This window comes from Lycium barbarum, chromosome 7 (genome assembly GCF_019175385.1).
Source record: "Lycium barbarum isolate Lr01 chromosome 7, ASM1917538v2, whole genome shotgun sequence".
In the NCBI taxonomy this organism is placed as follows: domain Eukaryota; kingdom Viridiplantae; phylum Streptophyta; class Magnoliopsida; order Solanales; family Solanaceae; genus Lycium; species Lycium barbarum.
The window spans coordinates 12390211-12413085 of record NC_083343.1 but is presented as its reverse complement, the minus strand read 5'-3'; the positions used below and the strand labels follow the sequence as shown (position 1 = coordinate 12413085).

At 35.8% G+C, this 22875-nt stretch overlaps 2 protein-coding genes across 4 annotated transcripts; one reads left to right on the top strand and one right to left on the bottom strand.

The window, feature by feature from the left end:
* The first annotated feature begins 702 nt into the window (after positions 1–702).
* LOC132603148 (transcription factor WER-like) lies at positions 703–3729 on the top strand. The gene is made up of 3 exons (XM_060316070.1): positions 703–1096; positions 1678–1807; positions 3042–3729. The coding sequence occupies exons 1-3, from the start codon at positions 841–843 to the stop codon at positions 3421–3423; spliced, it is 768 nt and encodes a 255-aa protein (XP_060172053.1). The 5' UTR covers positions 703–840; the 3' UTR covers positions 3424–3729.
* Positions 3730–3752: 23 nt separating this feature from the next.
* LOC132603146 (uncharacterized) lies at positions 3753–16685 on the bottom strand. 3 transcript variants are annotated; one of them, XM_060316068.1, is made up of 17 exons: positions 16402–16599; positions 16225–16282; positions 15916–16089; positions 15239–15290; positions 15009–15116; positions 13559–13643; positions 12861–12915; positions 12371–12754; positions 11881–11943; positions 11018–11077; positions 8845–8943; positions 8653–8763; positions 7595–7666; positions 7279–7395; positions 6321–6470; positions 5407–5507; positions 3753–4286 (listed from the first exon to the last, which is right to left on the bottom strand). In XM_060316068.1, exons 2-17 carry the CDS (start codon positions 16237–16239, stop codon positions 3956–3958), a joined length of 1977 nt encoding a protein of 658 aa, XP_060172051.1. In that variant the 5' UTR covers positions 16240–16282; positions 16402–16599; the 3' UTR covers positions 3753–3955. The 3 variants fall into 3 exon arrangements, with proteins under 3 accessions (XP_060172051.1, XP_060172052.1, XP_060172050.1); XM_060316069.1 differs by lacking the exon at positions 16225–16282 and having other exon boundaries at positions 16549–16685; XM_060316067.1 differs by lacking the exon at positions 16225–16282 and having other exon boundaries at positions 16402–16621.
* Positions 16686–22875: the final 6190 nt, after the last annotated feature.

Below are 22875 nucleotides of genomic sequence, written 5' to 3'. Positions count from 1 at the left end.
TGGATTGGCTTACAGCTTAAAGCTGTTTGCAGCTTATAAGCTGAAAAAAATAAGTTGGGGTAGTCCAACTTATTTTTTTCGGCTTATAAGCTGTTTTCGGCTTATAAGCTGCTTTAGATAAACTAAGTCAAATGGGTCCAATTATTTTTTTGAGCTTATTTTAAGCATAAAATGACTTTAAGCTGGCCAGCCAAACACTCAAAAAAACTGAAAACAGCTTATAAGCCAACTTATAAGCCAATCCAAACGGGCTCTTACCAGATTACCTTATCAAATGAGTTTGCAATGCAAGAAAGGCCCCTATACGTTAAGTTTGGACAATTTTTGGTACATTCTAACCTTGAATATGCAGATAAGAACCCCCTAATTATGATATTACACTGCAAGTGATCTCTTTGTTTGTATTTATTGCAAAATAATACTATGCTTGAATGGGTTACTCCACATCCTTTAAGTTGTGAGAATAGACTGTTCAAATTCTATTACCTTTCCACCATATACAATGCACCAAAAAATATTGAACATCAAAATAAAGCTAAAAAGGAAAAAAGTTCCACTTCCCACGGAGGGCTTGATAAAAAGTAATATATCTACATGAGCTAGCATTTTTTTGAATGGCTTTTAGTGGGATGAAAGTGGAACACAAAAGGGCTTTCAATGTCAGGTAGTACACAAAGAAAGCAAAATATGATCAAAACTGAGGGCCCTCATCATCACTTCAATTATCTGGTAACATCTAACAATACATAGTAATCCAAAAGTAAAGAATTTTTAATTCCATCATCATTATTTCTAGAGAGAATTTTCAATTCCATCATCATTATTTCTAGAGTAAGACACATGTCCAACCCCACACCTCCCTCCCACCCATCCCCCAAGTTTTTTATCTATATATATTTGAGTAACACTCATTTCCTATTTTACTACACAAAAAGATTATTAACAAGAGAAAGGAAGAGAAAAAGTGGAATGAAGGATAAAGAAGTTAAAACAAGAATGAAGAGAGGATTTTGGAAACCTGAGGAGGACTTGATCTTGAAGAATTGTGTGGAGACTCATGGAGAGGGAAACTGGGCAACCATTTCTGAGAAGTCAGGTATACATAAAATCTATTAGTTTATAGCAAGTTATAACTTTAGTTAGGCTTCATACGTAGACAACCTTTTAAACTTGCCATTAAATATCATTTAAACACTCAAACTAAGGCTTGTTTCAATTGGAAAGCTGAACAGATAATAAAGTATTCCTATTAGATACTTTTAATTCAAATTTTGAAAATACTTTTGCGCGTGTTACAAGCGTCTATTAGGTAGTTAAGTTAACCATATAAAATATGTCAGGTACTTTAACTATGCACGTCATCCCCAATTGGAACATGTTAGAGGTTTTACGGGTTATTGAGTCAAATACATATATAATTAAAGGATGTGACATATTTTAAGTGTTTAACCTATCAGACACTTGAGAACACACTATTTTTTTTTTTAATAATTTGAACCGAAAGTGTCTAATAGGAACACTCAATTGAAACAAGCCATAGTTTGAATGTCTAACTAGAATCTACTGGCAAATTTAAAGGGTTATCTATGTATTAAGCCTTAAATCTTTTAGTCTATAGCATGTTATAGCTTTAGAATGCTGACATCAAAGAGTTTAACGTTTCAATTTCCATTTTAGGCTTAATGAGAAGTGGTAAAAGCTGCAGACTAAGGTGGAAAAACTACCTTAGGCCAAACATCAAGAGAGGAATGATGTCAGAAGATGAAAAAGACCTCATCATCAGACTCCATAAGCTTCTTGGCAACCGGTCACTATTTCCCCCCTGCTTTCCTCCTAGTACAATATGAATAAAAATAATAGGCTTTTTCCATTTTTGGCCCGTTTGTCAAAATTAATTACGGGCGCTAGCCAAAATGTACAATATCTATACACCGATTATGTATATTTTGTGTATAAAATATGTATATTTATATTTAATTTACAAAACCTATACATTTTCTGACAGAATACCTAAAGACCCTCCTAAATTTGGCATGCGTTTTTTCAGATCCTTCTGAAACTATATTTGGTCAAAATTACCCCCCTTGTACTCGGCGTTTATATAATCGTTACCCCTCAAACAATAATTGGTCGTAGGTAGCCCGTACTTGGCTTTTCTATAATCATTACCCCTCAAAAGAAAAATGAAAAAGATGGAAGAATGAGTAGTTGTATTCTAATGGAGGAATAGAGAAATATATGGAAGGAGAAGAGGAAATAGCCGTTGGAGTGATTAAATATAAAAGAAAATGATATGTTAGATTCTTTTACACATCAGATAAATATGGGTGGGGTGTTATTTTACACTCTCACGCGCCAAACCTCATTTGAAATGATATGTTAGATTCTTTTACACATCAGATAAATATGGGTGGGGTGTTATTTTACACTCTCACGCGCCAAACCTCATTTGAAATGATATGTTAGATTCTTTTACACATCAGATAAATATGGGTGGGGTGTTATTTTACACTCTCACGCGCCAAACCTCATTTGAAATCACTTGGATTATAAAAAAAAGCCAAGTACAAGAGCAATTAGGACCAGTTATTGTTTCAAGGAATAACGATATAAGAAAGCCAAGTACACCGGAGTAACTTGACCTTGTATAGTTTAAGGTGTGAATTTGAATAAGAGCCCATTTGGATTGGCTTATAAGTTGCTTATAAATTGCTTATAAGCTGTTTTTAGCTTTTTTTAGTGTTTGGCTGGCCAGCTTAAAGTTATTTTGTGCTTAAAATAAGTTTAAAAAAATAATTGGGCTCATTTGACTTAGCTTATCTAAAACAGCTTATAAGTTGAAAACAGCTTATAAGTCAAAAAAAATAAGACTATCCCAACTTATTTTTTTTAGCTTATAAGCTGCAAACTGTTTGCAGCTTATAGGCATAAGCCTATCCAAACAGGCTCTAAAACGGGTCAAGTTTAAGGTGGTCTTAGGTATTTAATTGATTGTTTCCTGCTTTTTTGCTATAGTTATCTCACATCTTTTTTGGTTACAGATGGTCGCTAATTGCCGGTAGGCTACCTGGAAGAACAGACAATGAAGTCAAGAACTTCTGGAACACACATTTGAACAACAAGAGATCTTGTAGAGTCAAAAAGAAACATGTCAAGTCCAAGGAGGCTGATAATACTCACAGCCCACAAGGTAAAATTCAAGATTACCCTAGTGCTGAGACAGTGAGCAACAACCAAGCAATAGCCAACAAAACAGTTTTAGATTCATGGATAGAAGAACTGCAGGACTTCAACTGCAGCTTACTATCACCTTTGTCGATGAATAACATGCCTTTTCTCGAAGATGAACCTTTTATTCCCATATTGGACGACATTGTCTTGCTCGAAGCATTCACAAGGAATGAGATTCAGCCATTCCTTTAGGAATTTGTGGTAGTATTTCACAGAAGAGCACAATTTTCACTAGTGCCATAACAAGGTAACAACTCCCATGCTAGGGGTTTCGGATATGAGCTTGTGCTGCTTCATCTGCTTGGAAATGTGCATCACAGCTTATTTGCGAAACCAATTTATGCATGTATTAAGAGGGAAAAAATGTTAGATTTCCCTTTTCCTAAGTAGTATCAGTTTCCTCTACTACTTGTCAATTCCAGTTAGGTGAAGAAAAGTAATGAACTAGATATCAGCTGTTCTTGTTACAAAAGCTAGCTATCTGGTTTTCAATTCTTACTCGCCAAGTGTAGCAACAAAGCTTCGAAAACAGAAATCAGTTTTAAGGAATAATGAAATAAGATTTCAATGTAAGGGCATAAACATGGTGAAAAAAGTGAGGAGTTGATCACTTCTAGCAAAAAAATTATTCTGATTATCAGAATCCATATATACACTGAAAAGAATATCACACTGATTGCCAAGGTCATATATGTCAATCTATGAAATTTAAATCCACGAGTGGTTACAGTACATCATCATCATCCTGTTGATTGTACATTGAAGTAATCTCAAATGGTAACGAAGGTGGAGTTCCAGGAGGGATGCAAGCTTCACCATTTTCACCGGCGCATATACACAAAGCCTCAGCTTCCCTAAGGGTAGCATCCAGGTTAATATGACCACTTAGCTCATTGATAAATTTCAGCAGTGTGTCGAAATCCATCTCTTCTCCTATTATTTTACTGCGGTATCTTCTCAGAATTGCAACAGAGACATACAGATGAAGATGTTCACTCAAATAATGTGTCCATAAGACCTCCCACAACCGCATTGTTTTCTCAAAGTCAAATTCCCTATGAAAGACAAGATATCAATAAAAGGGAAATCAAAGCATCCTTTTAGTGCAAATTCATGTCTGACAGCCTAAACTGAAAGTAACATAAGATTTCAGAACTGATAGCTGCATCAAAGACATTAAAATTACTAAAACTATAACATTTTTGCTGATTGGAAATCAAACATTTCTTTTTTCCCTTTGTTGGCTCTTTTCCTCCCATCCTCAGAAAGAGTGATGCTGGGAAGACAGGATTCACATCCATAAAGCTTAATGCTTTAAAGGACCACATATCACGCTTCCTTCCAGGGAAATGTCAATTGGATTTATATAAATCAAAAAAAAAAAAATAGCAATGCCATTGTCTTGTAGTTCCGAGAAATATTATATGCAGGACTATTTTTGGTATATGTCAAAGGAACAGATAAAACCTAATAGAGTAAACTTAGATGGATTTCTACACTTTTTTTTAACAACCTAAAAAATCACGAGGGCCAGTAGCGCATGGTTCAAAAAAATGGGTCCTCCCCTCTGCCCTTCTCCACTTAATAGCAAGCTTTATCTGCAGCAGGGTTTAAACCCCGTGACATACACCTAATCCACATATCATGTGCTATGCTCTTACCACTAGCCCAAATCCCTGGACATTAATAGATGCAACAGAACATCTATATGCATGAATAAGGTCCAAGAAGAAGTGGTTATCTAGGTGAACATGAGAAGGGATCTTTCGCTTCAGTTCCCCAGTAAAGTGGATTGTTTAAGGGCCAATGGACAAAATAAACACAACAATGTGTCATATACATGCTAAACAAAAGATTTCTATACTTAAATGGGAGTAAGCACTCAACAGGGAGGCAGAGTTCATACTTCCCAGTATGAAATAAGAGAGAAGCAAACAAAGACGCACAAGTCTGGAATTTGGCTTTTAAGCTATGGCTATCATAAAAACTCACAAAGTTCAGAAAAATTTCAACATTATCAGTCATATTTATCAAGATAATAATAATTCTTTTTTGATATTGCATTAGCTATAGTGTAACTGAAAAATGAAAATAGTACAAGTTTGTTTAAACGAGCGCATAATATGCTGTTGGGTGTGATCAGGGCACAAAGTTTTCAGGAGTAGAGCTGCTTACCTTTTGAATTGTATAAGAACCCAGCGAAAGCAGAAGAAATAATTCAAGCAGTCCTGCTGCTTGAAGTAATTATGCAAAGGATTATCCAATAACTCCACCAACTGCACAGCCCAGTAATTGCGCATCAGACTTTTGACAGCAAACATATACATACCAGATATTGTGAAATCTACAGATCAAGAATCTCATATAACAGCAAAAGGGTAGGAAGGGATGGAAACACCATAGCTTTGAGAAAAACAATATGCAGCACTGTAACACATTAGCCATAAAATGGTTCGCTTCTAAATAGACAGGCATGTTTAGGTGGTCATCGGAAGGATACCATTTGTCTAACCTAATCCTTTAATCAGAAAATTGTCCTGCCAATAAAGAGTCTTGCATTGCTTCATGGCCTACTATAGAGGTTAAAGCCACAGTATGGATTTTGTCAGCAGTTAATGGTGGATCATTTGGGATTTATTTGCTGCAAGCTCTGATTAGCATGTACCATGGCATGCTATAGTTGCGGTAATAACCTCAGAATAAGGAAGGAAATAAAAATCAGGATGCTTTTGCAGACACAATGTCCTCTCTTGCATTGTCCCATTATAAGTGAGTTGTGTACATATGTTCATATTGAATACTATTTTCTGCATATTTATGCTTTAATTGAATTCTTAAAGCCTTCTAAGCCTTGTGTAGCTTTCATTTTTTGGGCACCTCAAGGTAGCTACTAATACACAGTTTATTCATGAAAAAATAATAAAAGAAAAACATTGAAGAAAGGCAGTGTCTACATACAAGAAGCATACTGAGGTACACAAAGTATAAAACTGAACAGTGAATACACAAAATCTGGGGACGGGATGGGGATTGTGGAACTGGCAAGAGAATAGATGGAACCAACAGACACAGAGAGAGAGAGAGAGAACCTTCGACAACGCAAAAAGCTGAGAATGCACTCCGCTCTGGTCACGATTAAAATTTGGTCCAAGCCGCTTCATCAATGCCACAAAGCACCAAAACGATTCTGGTTCATCTTCCATCACATATAATATTGGCGAAAGAAGATCACTCATACCCTACAAGTCAATAGAATAAAAGGGATCATCAGAAAGTGAGCAACCAGGAAAGAAAAGGAACTGGCACTAAGTTGTAAAGAGAATACTGGCGCATAACGGCCCAGACAACATGGATCGAAAGCATGATTACACCAATATCATCCACTAAGAGTTCAATTCTCTAGAGAGAGATATGACAGTCAAATGGGAAACTGAGCAATCTAAGGTTAGTAATATCACATACTGTATTTTGCATTATGTGAGATCGTTTCTTCGATTGATATTGTGACAATCGTTTCCAAAAAGGACTGAATTCAAGGTAAAAAAATCAGGACATTGGGTAGTAATAATGTTAGGTACCAAAAAAGAATGCATAAAAACAGCATTATTGCGTTGCTACCTTCTTTTAAAATAATGGCGGTGCCGAGAACAGCTCTCCTGCACCTCACCTAACCTACCAGGTATATGCTAACTCCACCAGCACATGTACCGGGTAACTCTGCGCACCAAGGCTTAAACGGCAGATTTTTCCAACAAAGGAAAAAAATTCTCAGTTTGGAGTCTCATGTTAAAATTTTCAAGCTTCCGAATCTTATTCTTTTATTTCACACCATTATACTACCAGAAAACAAGGATCTATTTCTGCTAGATAGACAATGTTTCAAGCTCAAGTCTCCATGTGGTGAAACAGCACATCTATGAGAAAAAGAAAGGGTGAAGCATGAAGAATTTTAATGTTAGAGAAATCTGAAAATCATGCAGGTAGCATATTTAACTTTGTATGAGTATACAATTAGCAAAGAATGACCAATTAACGTAACGCAGTTACCTGACAGTAACCCAGGTCAAAGTTGTAGAATGAGTAAGTGAGCAGTATGTCGTGCAAATACTTCACATTAGAATTATCATCCCCATCATAGAATGGAATTGACCTATCAGTCCTGACCTTCAAGATCGATTAAAAAAAGATAAAAAAGGAAAGAAGAAAAATAAGAAGTGTCATAATTTTATAATAACCAAAACAATATGTTATAGTAGCAACACTGGTAGTTAATGGCTCAGATATGAAGAACTGCATATTGCCTCTCAACATCTCATATAGAAATCATTTGAGACCCAAACGGCTGGACTAATTCGATACTTACCACATCTTTTTCAATGAGATGTTTCCTTTCCCGGAATTTCGTAAATCCTTTAGCCTGCTCTTTGGAGATGCTCTGCATAAAAAGATCCAATACGAACGTTAAAATTTAAAGCTTAATTTTACCAAAAAGGATCTCAAAGTCATTTTTTTTTTTTTTTTTGATGAAGTTGTTTCATTGAGAAAAGGCATCAAGCAGATGCATAATTACAGGGGCTAATTACAAATAGACAAAAGCAAAAGAGAATTATAAGCCCCTATACATTGGCTCCCTCTAAAACTAGGGTGCTAATAAAATCCAAAAACTGATCTGTACTAGTCAAAGTCATTTTCTTATCGTTGGTCCTCTCTGGACGAAAGAAAAACAGGGGAATTGATTTCCCTAGTAGACCATAAAAGGCATAACTCAACAAAAATGCTTAATTCTTTTAATCCTGAAAATATTTTGTCCTCTTTGGAGGAAAGAAAATAGGGCGGTTGACTTCCCTAGTGGAACATCAAAAGTAAAAGTCCCAAGGACATATGAGTCAGCTCCTTTAACCCTGAAGAGTACTACAAATTGGTAAACGCTTGGAACAAACTCTCAGAGGATAATTGTCTCCAAGCTCCTCGGTTTCCTATTTCAAGAATACCAAAGGAAACGCATACAAGGAACTGTTACTATCTCTATGAATATCCATTCCCCGTCTCAAAATTTAATTTATCATTGGCAAATGGCATCATATAAACCTAGCAGAGACCTGGGGAATGACAGTACTGACGTGAAAATCTGAGATCATATCATTCTGTGTCAAGTGAAGGACAACGCTTGAGATATCAAAAGAGAAAACAGAAACATCGAAATCCAGCAGCATCATGATGATGGTAATAAGAATGTCACTGGATTGCAAGTGAACTAAAAATAAGATTCAGCTTTTTCAACAATTCTAATCATGAAAGGCATTTTACCAATTGAAAGAAATAAACTAACAGGGTTTAGAAGGAAACAGAAACCAACACCCCCCCCCCCCCCCCCAACAAACACAAAAATAAACAAAAAAAGAAAGGTTTAGAGAGACAAACCTTCCACTGGTTCTTTATTGTTTCATACTCTGACTTTTTGATAGACACAAGGTATTTCCTCTCAGCATAAGTTGAATCGTACGAATGATATCCCAATAGAAATCTCCAAACCTGGAACCACAATAACAAATGGGAGTACATTATTCCTGCTTATATAGACAGTAAGAAGGGCAGATCTCCAAGAGAACATACCTCTTTCCTCATACCTTTCTCCACTCCTCCATAAAAGATCCTCTTTCTTAGTGCCTGCGAGTCTTTGACCCTCCCTTCAGAGTCCAAAAAGGAGGACCACTGAGGAAAAACTTAATGAAGTAAGGAATGAGGAACACAACTGTGACTGCCAGACACAATAATACACTAAATAACCACAGGCTCCGCAATTTCATAAATTGAGGTAAGTGAAAACACACACACACACATAAGGAAGGAGTTTTTTATCCAAGGCCGACCACATGTGCAGCATCTTGACAAATAACATTTTGAACAAAGTTGTTATAACTACCACTGGATTATGTGGCATTTTTAGAATGACATGCTAATCAACTTCCAATTAAATACAATAAGAAAATCATATTGGGGTATATAAAACGATCAACTAAACAAACTATTGACCATTATAGTCTTCATACAATGGTATTTGGCCTTCAAAAACTACTTTAACTCAAAAACTAACAATGCATGAACTATCTAAAGACACAAGAACCAGCATGTTTAACCTCTTCTGTTTGGAACGATCATAAATCATAGAAAAGAAGACATAGACTCGCCACTAATTGATAATTATACTTAATTTTAGTCAAGTAGTTATTATCTAAATTTGAAAAACCAAATGTTAAACATGGAAGAATGCTGCCCCATCAGTTCCGTTAACTATAACAGATTACTAACTCCACTTATGTTCGAGAGCATAACCAGTTTTATGTCTAAATGTGGGAATAGTCGCAGGTTGATGGCGAGCGAAAAAATAGAAAAATTACGATGAATCCTTTTAGTAATGATTTCGTCGATTCTCTCTTAGGTATGGTACAGGAGATTCATATAGTCGACCCTAATTGCTCTAGAGCATCATGGTATAGAGGACTCATACAACCAACCCCCAATAAACTGCGATTGAAATGTAGTAGGTTGATTGACTTATGGATAAGAGACTAATAACTAATGAAACAACATTAGGGCTTCCAATGTAGGAATACATAATCGCAAGAGAATGTTAACTTGAAGAAGATCACGTTCAAATGCAGAGTATATAACACCAATTACTTTTTGAACTTTTTCATGAAGAAAAATTGAAGTAAAAATTTAACACCAATTACTTATGAACTCTCTCAAAAATATTTGAAGTGGAATGTAGAAGCAAGCAAGTCTATGATAACATGGGACATTCAATATCCCTGACCTATTGTCTATTTGAAGTTTAACTGATGGATTTATGTATAATAATCATCTGCCTTTTACAGCAACAACAAACCCAGTATAATCCCACAAGTGGGATCTGGGGAGGGTAGGATGTACGTAGATCTTACCCCTACCTTTTATCAAAAAAAATATCCCTGAACCTATCAGCTATCTGTGAGATGTTCTATGTTGGGAATACTAACATTCTTTCTTTCAATAAAATTTCCCTCAAAGAAGTTCTAAAATAAAAATTAAGTTATGAGCAGTTTAAATAAAGATTTCAGGAACATCTATAAACATAGTTGACTTCCACTTCCGAACAAATAATTTCTGATCTGAAATTTTCACTGTGATAAAGAGAAAATAAGCTAAGATGAAGTAGCTTGCAACTGATTCTAGCGGACCAAATAGGAACCTCTTATAATACAATGGTTATACAATGACGATCTAGAAATGGAGAATGAGTGGCCAGTTTGTGATTTGTTGCAAGTTTTGACATGTGCATCAATACACTCCGACAAAACAAATGAACGCAACGACACAGTAACAAAGTGGAAATCCTTTGATTACCCCTCAATGATTTAGTTGTTTTCACGATGCATACAAATGTTAACTATCACAATTGCAACTATGAGTCATCTCAAAGTTTAAACGTTTAGAGAGACATTTTTATTTGTACCAGGTCTGCAATATGCCTCCATACGTACGACCTAATTCTTTTCTTGAGTAGGTTGCGGTGAGACTCAAAAGTCTACTCTGATTCCATGTTAATTGTGTGACCACCTCATTTAGATACTTAAGATTTTGGAAAGGGGATACTTATATTTAGTTAGCTAAGACTGCAAGTACAATAGGATGAGATGGACCTGAGCTTCTGGCAGAAAAGACTTACTCTTGACCTAGCACTGGCACGATACCAACTGTTCAAAAAATGCTACCATAAAATTAGACACAAAGACAAGCCTTATACCTCTTTTGATCCCAACGGAGGCTGGCGCGGTTTTCCCCATACTAGTGACAATTTGTCATGCTGCAGAAAAAAGAAAAGGTGTAGATGAATCACAGAAAGACCACTAATGAACAAACTGCTAGGGAATAAAAAGAGGTGGGGGGGTGTTTTGAGTTTCCAAATAACTCATGCTACCTAGCTAGACATGAATTAAGTAGCCTAGACAAACTTCTTCTCAAGCATACTTATCAAAAAAAAACCTTCTCAAGCATAGTAGTTCATAGATTTTCCTCTCAATTCCAACTGTTTACAAGGACATCAGTCATTTACAGCAGCTGAAGGGGAAGTATCTCTGAAATCAGATTGTCAGATACTTCATCCACCGATACTACCTGAACTTTTCAATTTGTTTATTATTCTTTAACAGTTTAATTGTATAAAAAAACTTATTTCTATGCATTTAACCTGTTAGTAATTATGAAACGCTGTGCAACTAGAATAATAAGTTTACTTCGAACTTTATAACATATAAAGCAAAGATGACTCCAGTCCCGTCTACATCTACAGGTAGGATCCATATAGTGCAACTTTATTCATTGTTTTCAAATTGATTCATTTAGAAATATTTCGTCTTTAATCTTTAGTTGCACGAAGTAACCCCTTGATCTCCTTCCAACAAATTATCTGATTAATAAAGAAAGGGGTAAAACCTTCAGTTTATCCATGAACTGGAGCAACTACATACTAACTAACACTATAGAGTTGAACGAACTTTACTTATCGCCACAAAAGCTGAAAACTAGTAGGTTTTTTACAGACACCAGTGACCAATGAAGTTAATAACGTGCTCAACAATTCAAATGACTCCTCAGTGATGGACAGACCTCAAAAGTTTCATCATGCAATGCAGCTCCTCCATTCTGACTAGGTTCCTCACAAGAACTTTCCTGTTTAAGGATAAAGAACTACGTTAGAACATGTGATGGAGTTGATACTAAATCCAAAAATGCTATTTTGCTGGACAATTCTTGTATGGTTTTGAATACAGTAGACAATAAACTGAGGCAGTTCATTCATTCTTTAGACCCAAGGATAAATCATGTCAACAGCCTTCCCACTTCTCAATTGGAGCATCGAAGAACTTCTAAACCAAGAAATTGTTCCATTTCCTATTTAACTTGCAGTTTTTGGTGTATTACTACATCTTATCAAGCATAAGTGCAGAGTTCTCCTTCTTGACTAAACAAATCAAATTCCCAGTTCCTTAAAAACTTAAATACTCAAGTAAGAACTGAGGTCACGAAGAGCATCTTTTAAGCCAGGAGTTGTAAAGGAAAGAAACTAATCCATAAAGAGAAGTGGAGTACATGCTACCTCCAAAAGATCTGCAGGAAAATCTTCAGACGGCTTGTGAACATCATTAGATTCAACAACAAAAGAGTAACTATTTGGTTTTTTGTCATGCTTCCTCCTTGCATTAGAAATGAAACCATCACCATGAGCTTCACGAAGAAGTTGAGATTTTGTTTCACGTGCGATTCTGGTGACAAGAGAAAATTTCTCCAGTACTTGAATAGATAAATGTCGAGGATCATTTATCTTTTGTCTTTGCCTGCCATTTTGTTGAATACGTGTGGAGTTCTTATCAAGGGCTTCATCATCTGTCCGATTGGGTGAAGATTCACTAGGTGCAACAGATGATGTTAGACTGTTCGCGACAGAAATGACCCCGGGAAGCTCCAAGGAAGAGAGAGTTCTCTATAACAATCATATCAAAGTATGAAGTGGAAGTATGAATTTTGTGAAGCACTAGCGGAGTTGTTAAAAAAAAGTTAAAGAGAATTTTAAATGACATTAGCCACACCTGGAGCGGATCTTGGAAATCATTGACAAGAAATGTATTTGCATCTTCAGCTGACCTGAAAATACCCTTCACTGGTGAGACAAGGGAAATCCTTCCAATAATCTAGTTACTCTCTGCTAGTACTAGGTCAATAATGGCAAATTAGATATAGAATCAACAAGGATCCAAATTTCCAGTACTACAACTATCTTTGCCTTCTTAAGGCATGAAAGGTAGCTATCCTGAAAAGAAGGTCAACATGCCACAACTTACAGTATAATTAGTTACTATACCAGAATTTCAGCTAGAATAAACATGATATGTCAACTGATAGGTGGCACCTTACTAGTATTTGCAAGTAACTTACACTACATCTGTGACCTCCAGAGATCTTATTCTTATCTTCCATCCACCACAGAACCTCCCAACGTGATCAAATAATATAAATGATAATTTGCTAATCCTTATTCGTATGTTACACTATCATCAAGCATCAATTAATGTGTGAGCTATCTTATCCTTATTTCTTTACTTTCTCATTTTTGTATCTCTAATAAAAGGTAAAATGGAAAAATAAAGGAATTTTGGTCCCAAACTGCAATGAAGAATCAACAAGAAAGAAAAAGAAAATAGTAAACACATAACTTTGTGAATTTGTTGAGAATGTTATAGAAATCACAAAGCCGATGCCCAAAGGAAGAAAAAGTAACCAAACTCACCTCGCAAGAAAAACATGTTGCTTAACTGTTGCAAGAAATTCTTTGAGACCTCCATTATAAAAATAAAGTGGAGGAAATGCCAGTCCTGCAAAAGACAGAATAAGTTTCACAATCAACAAATTGGTACCACAGGGAAGTATTAAAAAGATCTAGCAAAAACAGCAGGGAAAATAGAGGCACGCAGGTAACTTATTAAAACAATGTACAAATAAAGTCATGCATGTAATTTTGAATCTAGATAGAATGAGAGATGTCTGATGTGAAACATCATGCTATCATAACATATTTTTTGAAACTAGAAGGATCAACAACTAAGATTTTCTAAAATAACACTGATGCACAGAAGGCTTGTCATGAAATTTATACCTATTCAGAAACAATAGAAAACATGGAGCTAAAATGAACTACTACTCAATTCATTGACACCCATTTAGAACATGTTGCTGCTGACTCCACCTTTTTTTGTACGTAGGTTGAACAAATTGGAGCCACATTGAGAAAAAGGAGCTAGTCTTACCACAAAAACGCACAGAGACGATTGTGCAAAATTGACACGAACTGGAGAAATAGGAAATCATTTGATGCTTTGTCAAAGGAAATCGCGGTTCAAAAAGAAAGGTATCATATCTTGGTGACAAAAAATTTAATTGAAAGATAACAAAGAGAGATCTTAAGCTCAGCTAGCAAGTTGAGTTTCCGAGCAAATTCCACTTTAAGCTCAGCCAGCTATGTACGGATCTCTAACAAATTTCCACTTTAAGTGCAGTTAGCAAATTGAGTTTCCGATCCTTTCTCAATGAACCAAAATAAGCCATGTTTCTAGAAGCAACTTTGATCCCACTCTGGCTTCCAAACTATTGCCAATAGTTGCCGATTATGCTTTGAAAATTATCCTACAGTCCTACCCACGAGTCATTAGATTTCCATGATATGAACTAAAGCTTACCATGGATTTAAGAGCAATTTTGACTCCACCCCTAGCTTCCAAAGTATTGCCCGTAGTTCTTCTCTTATGCTTCGCAAAATTTGCCTACCACAAGCCATAACTTTGCCATGAATCATATTGTGTTCCAAATCTTGCTCAACGAACCAAATCTAAACAGGTATCTAGGAGCAATTGATTCCTATTCTATATTTGATGGACTATCTCAGCATACAGTAGCATTGGACATCCTATTTCCCACATTCTCAAGAAATTATACCATGTCACAGTTGAGAAATTGAGTACTGAAGTCACACCAGGCATGCAAATGCTGTAGCATGCAAGGAAAACTTATCATTGACAATTTAGAGAGTAAAAGTGGCCTATTTCCAGAAGAGAGAAAGAGAATAGCAAGTAAACTAACTTCTCACAAAAAGAAAAGTTTAAACTATTCCATGAGTACAACACTTCAAAAATCACTGCTGTGGAACAGAAAGGCTTTTGAAAATACAGTACATGGCTACGCACCTGATGACAAAACTATAATAGCATACTGCCAACCCAATGTAGGAGCGTGTTTATGGATTGACCTAATATCCGCGAAAGAAACTGCTCTTATTGTATAGAGACTCTTATCTGAAACAAGATATATAAACAATAACCATTACGGAGAAGGTGACAGAATTTTTTTTTTTTTTTTTTTGCATAAAATCACTACTCTTGTGTTTGGTTCATAATACAAATAACTTGAGCCCAACCTCTTTCAGATAGCCTTGCACTTGAGCTTTGCCCTTCATATGGAATCCAAGTCTGTCCCAAAAGCAATTCAACGGATCAGTTAAATAGGCAGAACCAAGTGACATTCGCTACAAAAGTAAGCCCTCCCCCCCCCCCCCCAAAACCCCCCCCAAAAAAAAAACACACAACACAACAAAAAAACCGTCATCCTTGTTTCATGGGAAGGAAAGGAGAAAACCCAAATTTAAGTTACAAAGAGGAAGGCCGTAGAAAAGATAACATGGAGGTATTATCAGACTGTGGAAGTTTGAAAGGAAAATTAGTTCCATTTACACCCACGACTCCAAGAGATTATCTATCTATTTACAAGCCAAAAATAGGGACACCTCATATATATTTAATGCTATTATTTATATTTTAATAAATTTTACTAAGCTGTGTTATGCATATTGTGCTTCACTCTTTGAACCATATGTCATCTAAAGAAATGTCCAAACATTCAGAGCTTTTATACATCTATTTACCTTGAACTTTAACACCACCTCACACCTTATACTTTAATATGCAAATTATGGCAGGCATATATGTAACAAGCTTCACATCATGCATGCCGTCCAATAGCAATTATCAAAGACTCTCCTTGAAAATTGGTTCACACATAATAATAAGTCTAACAAAGCAAGAAATCTATTTATACCATTAACAGAGAACCTCCTTGCTTGATCAGCTTCAGCCGACCTCTAATCCTCTCCCATGCATGCTGAGTCGGGTGTATCGCCACATTATCTTTCAAATACACTATTTCAGCACCGGGTTGTTCACTGGATGAACTCCGATTACTACTACCACTCCTAGTCATCCTCGCTGAACCCTAATGCACACCACAAACAAACATAAACCTATAAATCATTTTACCAAATCACAACAATAATCAGCTTCATTAACTTCTGAACAGTTAATAAACTATTCTGAATCAACCTTCTTAGTAATCACACAAAGCACATACCGTAAATTCTGTCATTTAAACTCCAGATAATATCCAATAAATCAATAATTAGCATATACTACAATTAAAACAAAATCAAGGAGCTTAACACTCGTAATCAAACAATTATACTCACAAAATAGTAGTACTAGCAATCAATCAATAAACTAAAATAAAAAATGTGAAGAAATAACAGACTTGTTGTATAGAAGCAGCGTAATCGGAGTCATCTGAAAGATCGTGAAGGTCTATTTCATGCATCTCTGGGCCGGCGTTACAGCTAGTCCTCTCTCTTGCTCACTAAGGAAGAAGAAGATTCCATTAACGGAGCAGTTAATGACTTACCGTTTGTTGACCCTTAGCTTCTACTCTAATTTAGTCTGCCCATGTCAATCGCTACCAAATTTAATAATCAATTGTTTAGGGATAATAGCAGCATTTTTGGTCTCTAAATTATCAGGTATACTCTTATTTTTTATTTTTGGGATATCTGACAAAGCATATTTAATCTTTAATAAATAAAAATGTGTATTTTTATCATTTTCTATGAGAATTTAAATTACTTTTAGAATTATATTACGGTCAAATAGGGAGTGACAAGACAAATGAGTAATTATGTGACGGAACGATTAATAATTATGGTAAATTTATGAGTATTTACGAGCAAATGGATTAACTGCACATTTCTATTAATTGAAGGTTAAATTTGTTTAATCAAATGTTACAAAGATCAAAATTAGAATTTATCAATAATTGATGGACCAAGTTTAAGAGGCTGACTATGTGTTAATTGCTATTAAAAATATATTTAAGTTATAAAATAAATGTTTTTAGAAAAAAAATGTAAGTTCTTGAAAATGATGAATCTTGATTTTGTTTAGTTGACTTTAAAAAAACTTCTTCCAAGTTTAGTCTGTCACGCTAACTTTCTTTGTGCTTTTACTGTAACATTTCTTTTAATCCATTTGTCCTTTCTAACATACTATTTTATTTAATTAGTTTTCTTAAACAATATTTTTAGAAAATGCCTTTAAAGTAAATATGATTTAAATTGTCAAAATCTTCATGAAATCTATACATAATCAATTATGGTGGTAATCATCTATTATTATTCTTATTCTAATTAATTAGGAAGTGTTGTAGACTCAATGCCCAAAACTAGAAAGGATGAGTCTTAAGGCGTAGTATTAAAAATCGGGTTTGGAACGATTAATCGATTCATACGGTGAGAGGCTTTGGACTGACAAGCTTCTTATACTTTATTTAACTTATTAAAGGCATAGTATATAAACATGCCCTCAAACTTGGCCTTAGCTGGCAAGTATGCCCTTCGACATTTGGTGTACACAAGTAGGCACCTCAACTTGTCTCACTTTGTCAGTTGAAAACTCTAACTTACAAGATAATCATTTAGACACCTTCAAAATTTATGTGTCATGTCAGCATTTACTTTTACATGTTCAACTTTATACAAGTTGAGGTGTCTACTTGTGCATAACCAAAGTTGGAGGGCATACTTGTCAGCTGAGGCAAAGTCTAAGGGTTTGTTTATGTATTTTGTTTTTATTAAAGCTACAACTAGAACTAGAACAAAGTAAGCAATTTTTTCCAAAAAACTTGTTGAAGCATTATGTAATGCAGGTGTCCAAGACAGAGATGCCAACATGCGGGTGAAGCCCTGATTGAGTAGAGAACTAACAGGTGAGTTTTAATCGGTGGAATAGATGAGTGGGGTGCTCTTACCAGGAAAAAAAAGACATCTTGCTGTCTCGATCCTTGACGAGAAATGAGAAGGGTGAAATTCAAAAAAAAAAAAAAACTTTATCACGAGCGAAACATTGCAACGAAGGGACGTAAACAATGTTTAAGGGAAATGTAAAGGCCATGAACATTGGCGACATGAACTTGATCCAATCTCTTACAGTCTTCAAATTGATGAAAGTTGGTGAGATCCTGGGTAATGTGATGGGTAGCACCTGTGTCGGGGAATTATTTTCAAGTTTCAAAGATAGGAGCTTGGTGTGATAGGTCGGCAGCTGGGCTCATATTAGGGTTGTAGCATTGGAAACATGTTGAAGCTAGATGGTTAGTGCCATCGCAAATTTTGACACTTTCTAGAGACTGCCAGACTCACGCTTTTGGAGAATAATTGGGTGAAGTTAATTTCCTGAGGATGTATGTATGTTGGAGAAATCTTGCTAGGCAGTAGATAAAAGAGATAGTGTGGACCTCGATGATCCATTGATAAATTCGTGGTTCAAAAGAAGGCCATAGAGCTTGGAAAAGGTTATTGGTTTGGGTCGTGCAGGAAGTGTAGTAACTAGGTCCTTAAATTCAGATCTTAGACCCTTAAAGATGTGGATGTTGTGATCAGCAAGAGAAAGAGGGCATCCAACAACAACTAATTCATCAGAGATGAGTTTAGCTTTTTGTAAATACTGAATGACAATAAAGTCGTCATGTTTGAGGTTTTGTAATTGCATATGAGTTGAAGGTCACGGGTTCAAGCCGTGGAAACGGCCTCTTGCAGAAATGCAAGGTAAGGCTGTGTACAATAGACCCTTATGGTCCGGCCCTTTCCAGAACCCCGCGCATAGGAAGAGCTTAGTGCACCAGGATGCCCTAGTTGCATATGAAGGTTAAGGATGCGTTTGTTGGAGGAGATGATAAAACAACTACTCCCTCCGTCCCAATTTATGTGATATAGTTTGACTGGCATGAAGTCTAAGAAATAAAGGAAGACTTTTGAATCTTGTGGTCTAAAATAAGCCAAAGATATTTGTGTGTTATAAATCATCTCATTAAGCGGAAAAGGTAAAGTTTAAAGTTAAATTGTTGCCAAATAAGGAAATGTATCATTCTTTTTAGGACAGACTAAAAAGGAAAGTGTATTACATAAATTGGGACAAAAGGAGTATGAGGGCATCCCAGACCACTTTTGAGGTGTTCATTCCAATGGCTAGGGAAATGCTTCTTCAGAGAGGGATGAAATTAAGAGGCTCAAGATCAGGCATGAGAAGAGAAAATCTACAACAATGATGGCAACGTCTCGTGTCAAATTAGGCATTGATCCTAACTCACTCCCCAAAAGCTAGGTCAAAGGGAAGAGGACTGCCCAAGCCATATAAGGAGCTCAAGGTTCTTATCTGTCACCGATGTGGTATATGATAACGTCCAAATCCACCCTATTAATTAGAATGGGCACGGTCGTATGCAAATATAATTTACCCAACTATGAGTCGGGGTCGAATCCCACAGAGAACAATATGTAGGCGATTAGGAAAAGTACGAATTTTCACTTTCTACACTAAGACAAACACTTGATAATATTTTGGTTTTTGGAGAAAATTATAGCTAATGCAAAAATGTAAACTAACCTAGAAAGCAAGTAAAATGATCAATGGCCACAAGCATGGATACAAGGGAAACTACGCTCAAGTAACGATCCAATGTACTTCATGATTTACAAATAATGGTGAGTTTATATTACTTAGCCTCGGATAATGACTCTAAATTAGCTTCTTCCGAAGACTAACTAGACTACCTAATTGAATATCCCTAAAGCAATTAGGAGCATTAAGAACACCCGAATATGGCTACAAGTGGTGTCGCCTATCCCTAGGTCGATTTCCATTAGATGAGGGTTAACGCCTCAAATTCTTGTTAATTAATCTTTCCCAATCCCGAGTTTGCCTCTTCCAAGTTTAAATCGAAATAAATGGGCAAGTCTTAGGGTTAGCTACTCCCTTAAGAATCATTCAAAATGAGATTAATTAAAGAAACAATAACCCACTTCATTAGGAATAAAATCATTCAACACATAAGCAAAACAAGAGATTCAATCCAAACTTAAACAATGTATACTTCCATAAACAAGGTTCAAGTATTGAAATGAAATACTACACACATAAATATTCAATACAAAACAAGAGTAGAAGAAATGGGTAAAGAATTTCTCATTGGGTGCCTCCAAATCTTCTCTTCCAAGGTGTTGGTGATAAACCCTAGCCTCCAAGAACTTGTGTGTTGTGCCAAAGATGATAATGTTTTTGCCCTAAGCCTCTCTTTTATGCCTCATATTTCAAATTTGCAATTCTGCCCATTTTTTGCGAATCTGTCCCGTTTTTGCAAAACTGTCCAGTTTTGACAGTTTTGCAAATCTGTCCAATTTGACCTCTTTTTGACTTTATTTTCACTTGGTTTCTTCCGATCACTTTTAAATCACATAAACCTGTAAAATAGATGTAAATGATATTAAATGCACTATTTTCTCAAGCAAATATAGCAAAAATATAAGATTAAAGAAAAGATAAGTTGGTAAAATACCAACTTATCAGTATATTTCATGGACCAGAGGCATTTTCACCCCCTATCAGTCTCGGACAGGTCAATTGATCGGAGGAATTTTGTCCCCCCCACCCCTCTCCTTTTTTCGAGGGCCTATATCGGATTGGCTTAGGCCTGGCTCTGATACCTTGTCAAGTTATGCATTGAGCCTAATTCACACCCCAAAAGCTTGCTTAAAAGAAAGAGGATTGTCCAAGCCTTATAGGGAGCCTAGAGTTCTCATATGTCACCGATATGAGTCTAACTCACACCCCAAAGGCTGGCTCAAAGGAGGAGGATTACCCAAGGCCTATAAAGAGCACATGGTTCTCATTCGTCACCGATGTGATATACTTTCTTCATCTCGTGTTCTCTATCCGGTGGCTTCTGATATGCTCATATTACACCTATTAATGGTATAATGCGGACGTTTTCAAATATAGTAACCCAACAAGGTTGGGGTCGAATCCCACATAGAACAATATGTAGGCAATTTAAGCAGATTAGGAATTATCACTAATAATAGCTAGACCGAACGCATCAATGGTGGTTTTTAAATAAGGTTTTGATAAAATTCGAAAATATAAATTCTAATCTAGAAAGCAAGTAAATTAATCAATGGCCACAAGTAAGGAATTAAGGAATCTATTTCTCAAGTAACGATCCAATCTGTTTTACGAATTATAAATAATAGCAAGTTTATGTTATTTAGCCTCGGATAATGACTCTAAATTAACTTCTCCCGAAGATTAACTAGACTACCCAATTGAAGATCCCTCAAGCAATTAGGAGCATTAAGAACACCCGAATATGGCTACAAGTGGTATCGCCTATTCCTAGGTCAATTTCCATTAGATGAGGGTTAACACCCCAAATTCATGTTAATTATTCTATCTTAACCGCGTTCTTCCTCTTCCGAGTTTCAAACAAAGTAAATGGGCGAGTCTTAGAGTTAGCTACTCCCTTGAGAAACGTTAAAGAACAAGAATAATTAAAATAACAATAACTTACTTGATCAAAAATAATGTCGATGAATAAATAATCAAAACAAGAGTATCAATCTCAATTGTCACAAAGAAATTTCCATAAACAATGTTCAAATAAAAGAAAGAATATTTACGTAGGAACCCTAGCCTCCAAACTTGAGTTTTATGCCAAAGATATCTAAGAATTGTGACTTATGAAATATTTATAGGTGTAAAAAACCCACACAAAATAACCCAGTCCAAAACTAATTGGGAAGAATTAATTCTGAAATCGGCTCACCGCCTTGGCTTCATAGGCGGTGCTTCATCCGAATTCCAACTGTAACGTGAGATGGAGTTTTGTTGTACTTCATACAAATTCCAATCATTACAACTTCATTCAATCATTACCACGTAGACAACATTGATTTAGCTTCCATTAATTCTCATGTCTTCAACAACCTTTTATTTAATTAGAACTTCAACAATTTTCTGCTCAATTTGCTCCAACTCTCTTCATCTTCACACCGCTTTATTCTTTTTAGCTCTTCAACTCTTTTTTTCTCGTTTTTCACTCGTTTTCCACAAATAGGCTCTCGGGACCTCGTAATACCTGAAACACAATAAAAACCAAGTAAAATCACATAGACTTGCTTAAAAACAAGTAAAACTTATAGCCGAAAAGCATCAATTGTGGCGTAAAATCACGCCACATCAGCTTCTCAATCAGAATCCAACCTTGATGAGTTCGAGGGCTCAAGTAATTCTTCTACTTCAACATTGTAGCCATGGTGCATATGCCAGGTTTGGGTTAGAGGTGGTTGTACCTTCGGCAAAAATTAAGGGCAGAGGGCAGGGGTGACTTCTATCCACGTAAAAATGGAGGTTTTGGCCATGAAGAAAAGGTAGCAGTTGCAGTCACCAAAATAAGTAATTTATTGAGAGTTTGATGGATATGAAGTTATGAAATATGGTAAGTGTCGAAGGGAAGAAGATATAGGAATTTTTGAAGAGTGAAAAGAAGGAGAGGAGGTTGGGTTGACGTATGATACCACGTTAGAATAGAATATAGGCAGAGACGAATTGACAATGCTACACAATTTTTTTCCCCAATGCTATTCAATGTGAAAGCAACTATATTGGTAAAGTTTCATCATTGATTCAACACTACACAATTGTTGTGATGGTTTTATTCACGTCAATCTTGAATATACTAACATGCATGTATTTATACTATAATTACAAGCCAGTGTAGAGATACAATTACGGAGACTTAGTGTATTACTAGTTAATGTATCCGCGCTTCGCGCGGTCATAGAAATAAATATTGTTAAAAGATATTAGTTTTATTAAAAATTTCGGGACAGAGAAAAAACATATT

Excerpts from the sequence above, each read along its gene's own strand:
- LOC132603148 (XM_060316070.1), top strand. The coding sequence starts at position 841 with ATGTCCAACCCCACACCTCCCTCCCACCCATCCCCCAAGTTTTTTATC. Across the intron at positions 1,097-1,677 it reads AACCATTTCTGAGAAGTCAG|GCTTAATGAGAAGTGGTAAA; the intron begins GTATACATAAAA and ends TTTCCATTTTAG. Across the intron at positions 1,808-3,041 it reads CATAAGCTTCTTGGCAACCG|ATGGTCGCTAATTGCCGGTA; the intron begins GTCACTATTTCC and ends TTTTGGTTACAG.
- LOC132603146 (XM_060316067.1), bottom strand. The coding sequence starts at position 16,464 with ATGCATGAAATAGACCTTCACGATCTTTCAGATGACTCCGATTACGCT. Across the intron at positions 13,644-15,008 it reads TATTATAGTTTTGTCATCAG|GACTGGCATTTCCTCCACTT; the intron begins GTGCGTAGCCAT and ends TGTCTTTTGCAG. Across the intron at positions 5,508-6,320 it reads AGCTTTTTGCGTTGTCGAAG|TTGGTGGAGTTATTGGATAA; the intron begins GTTCTCTCTCTC and ends TGGGCTGTGCAG.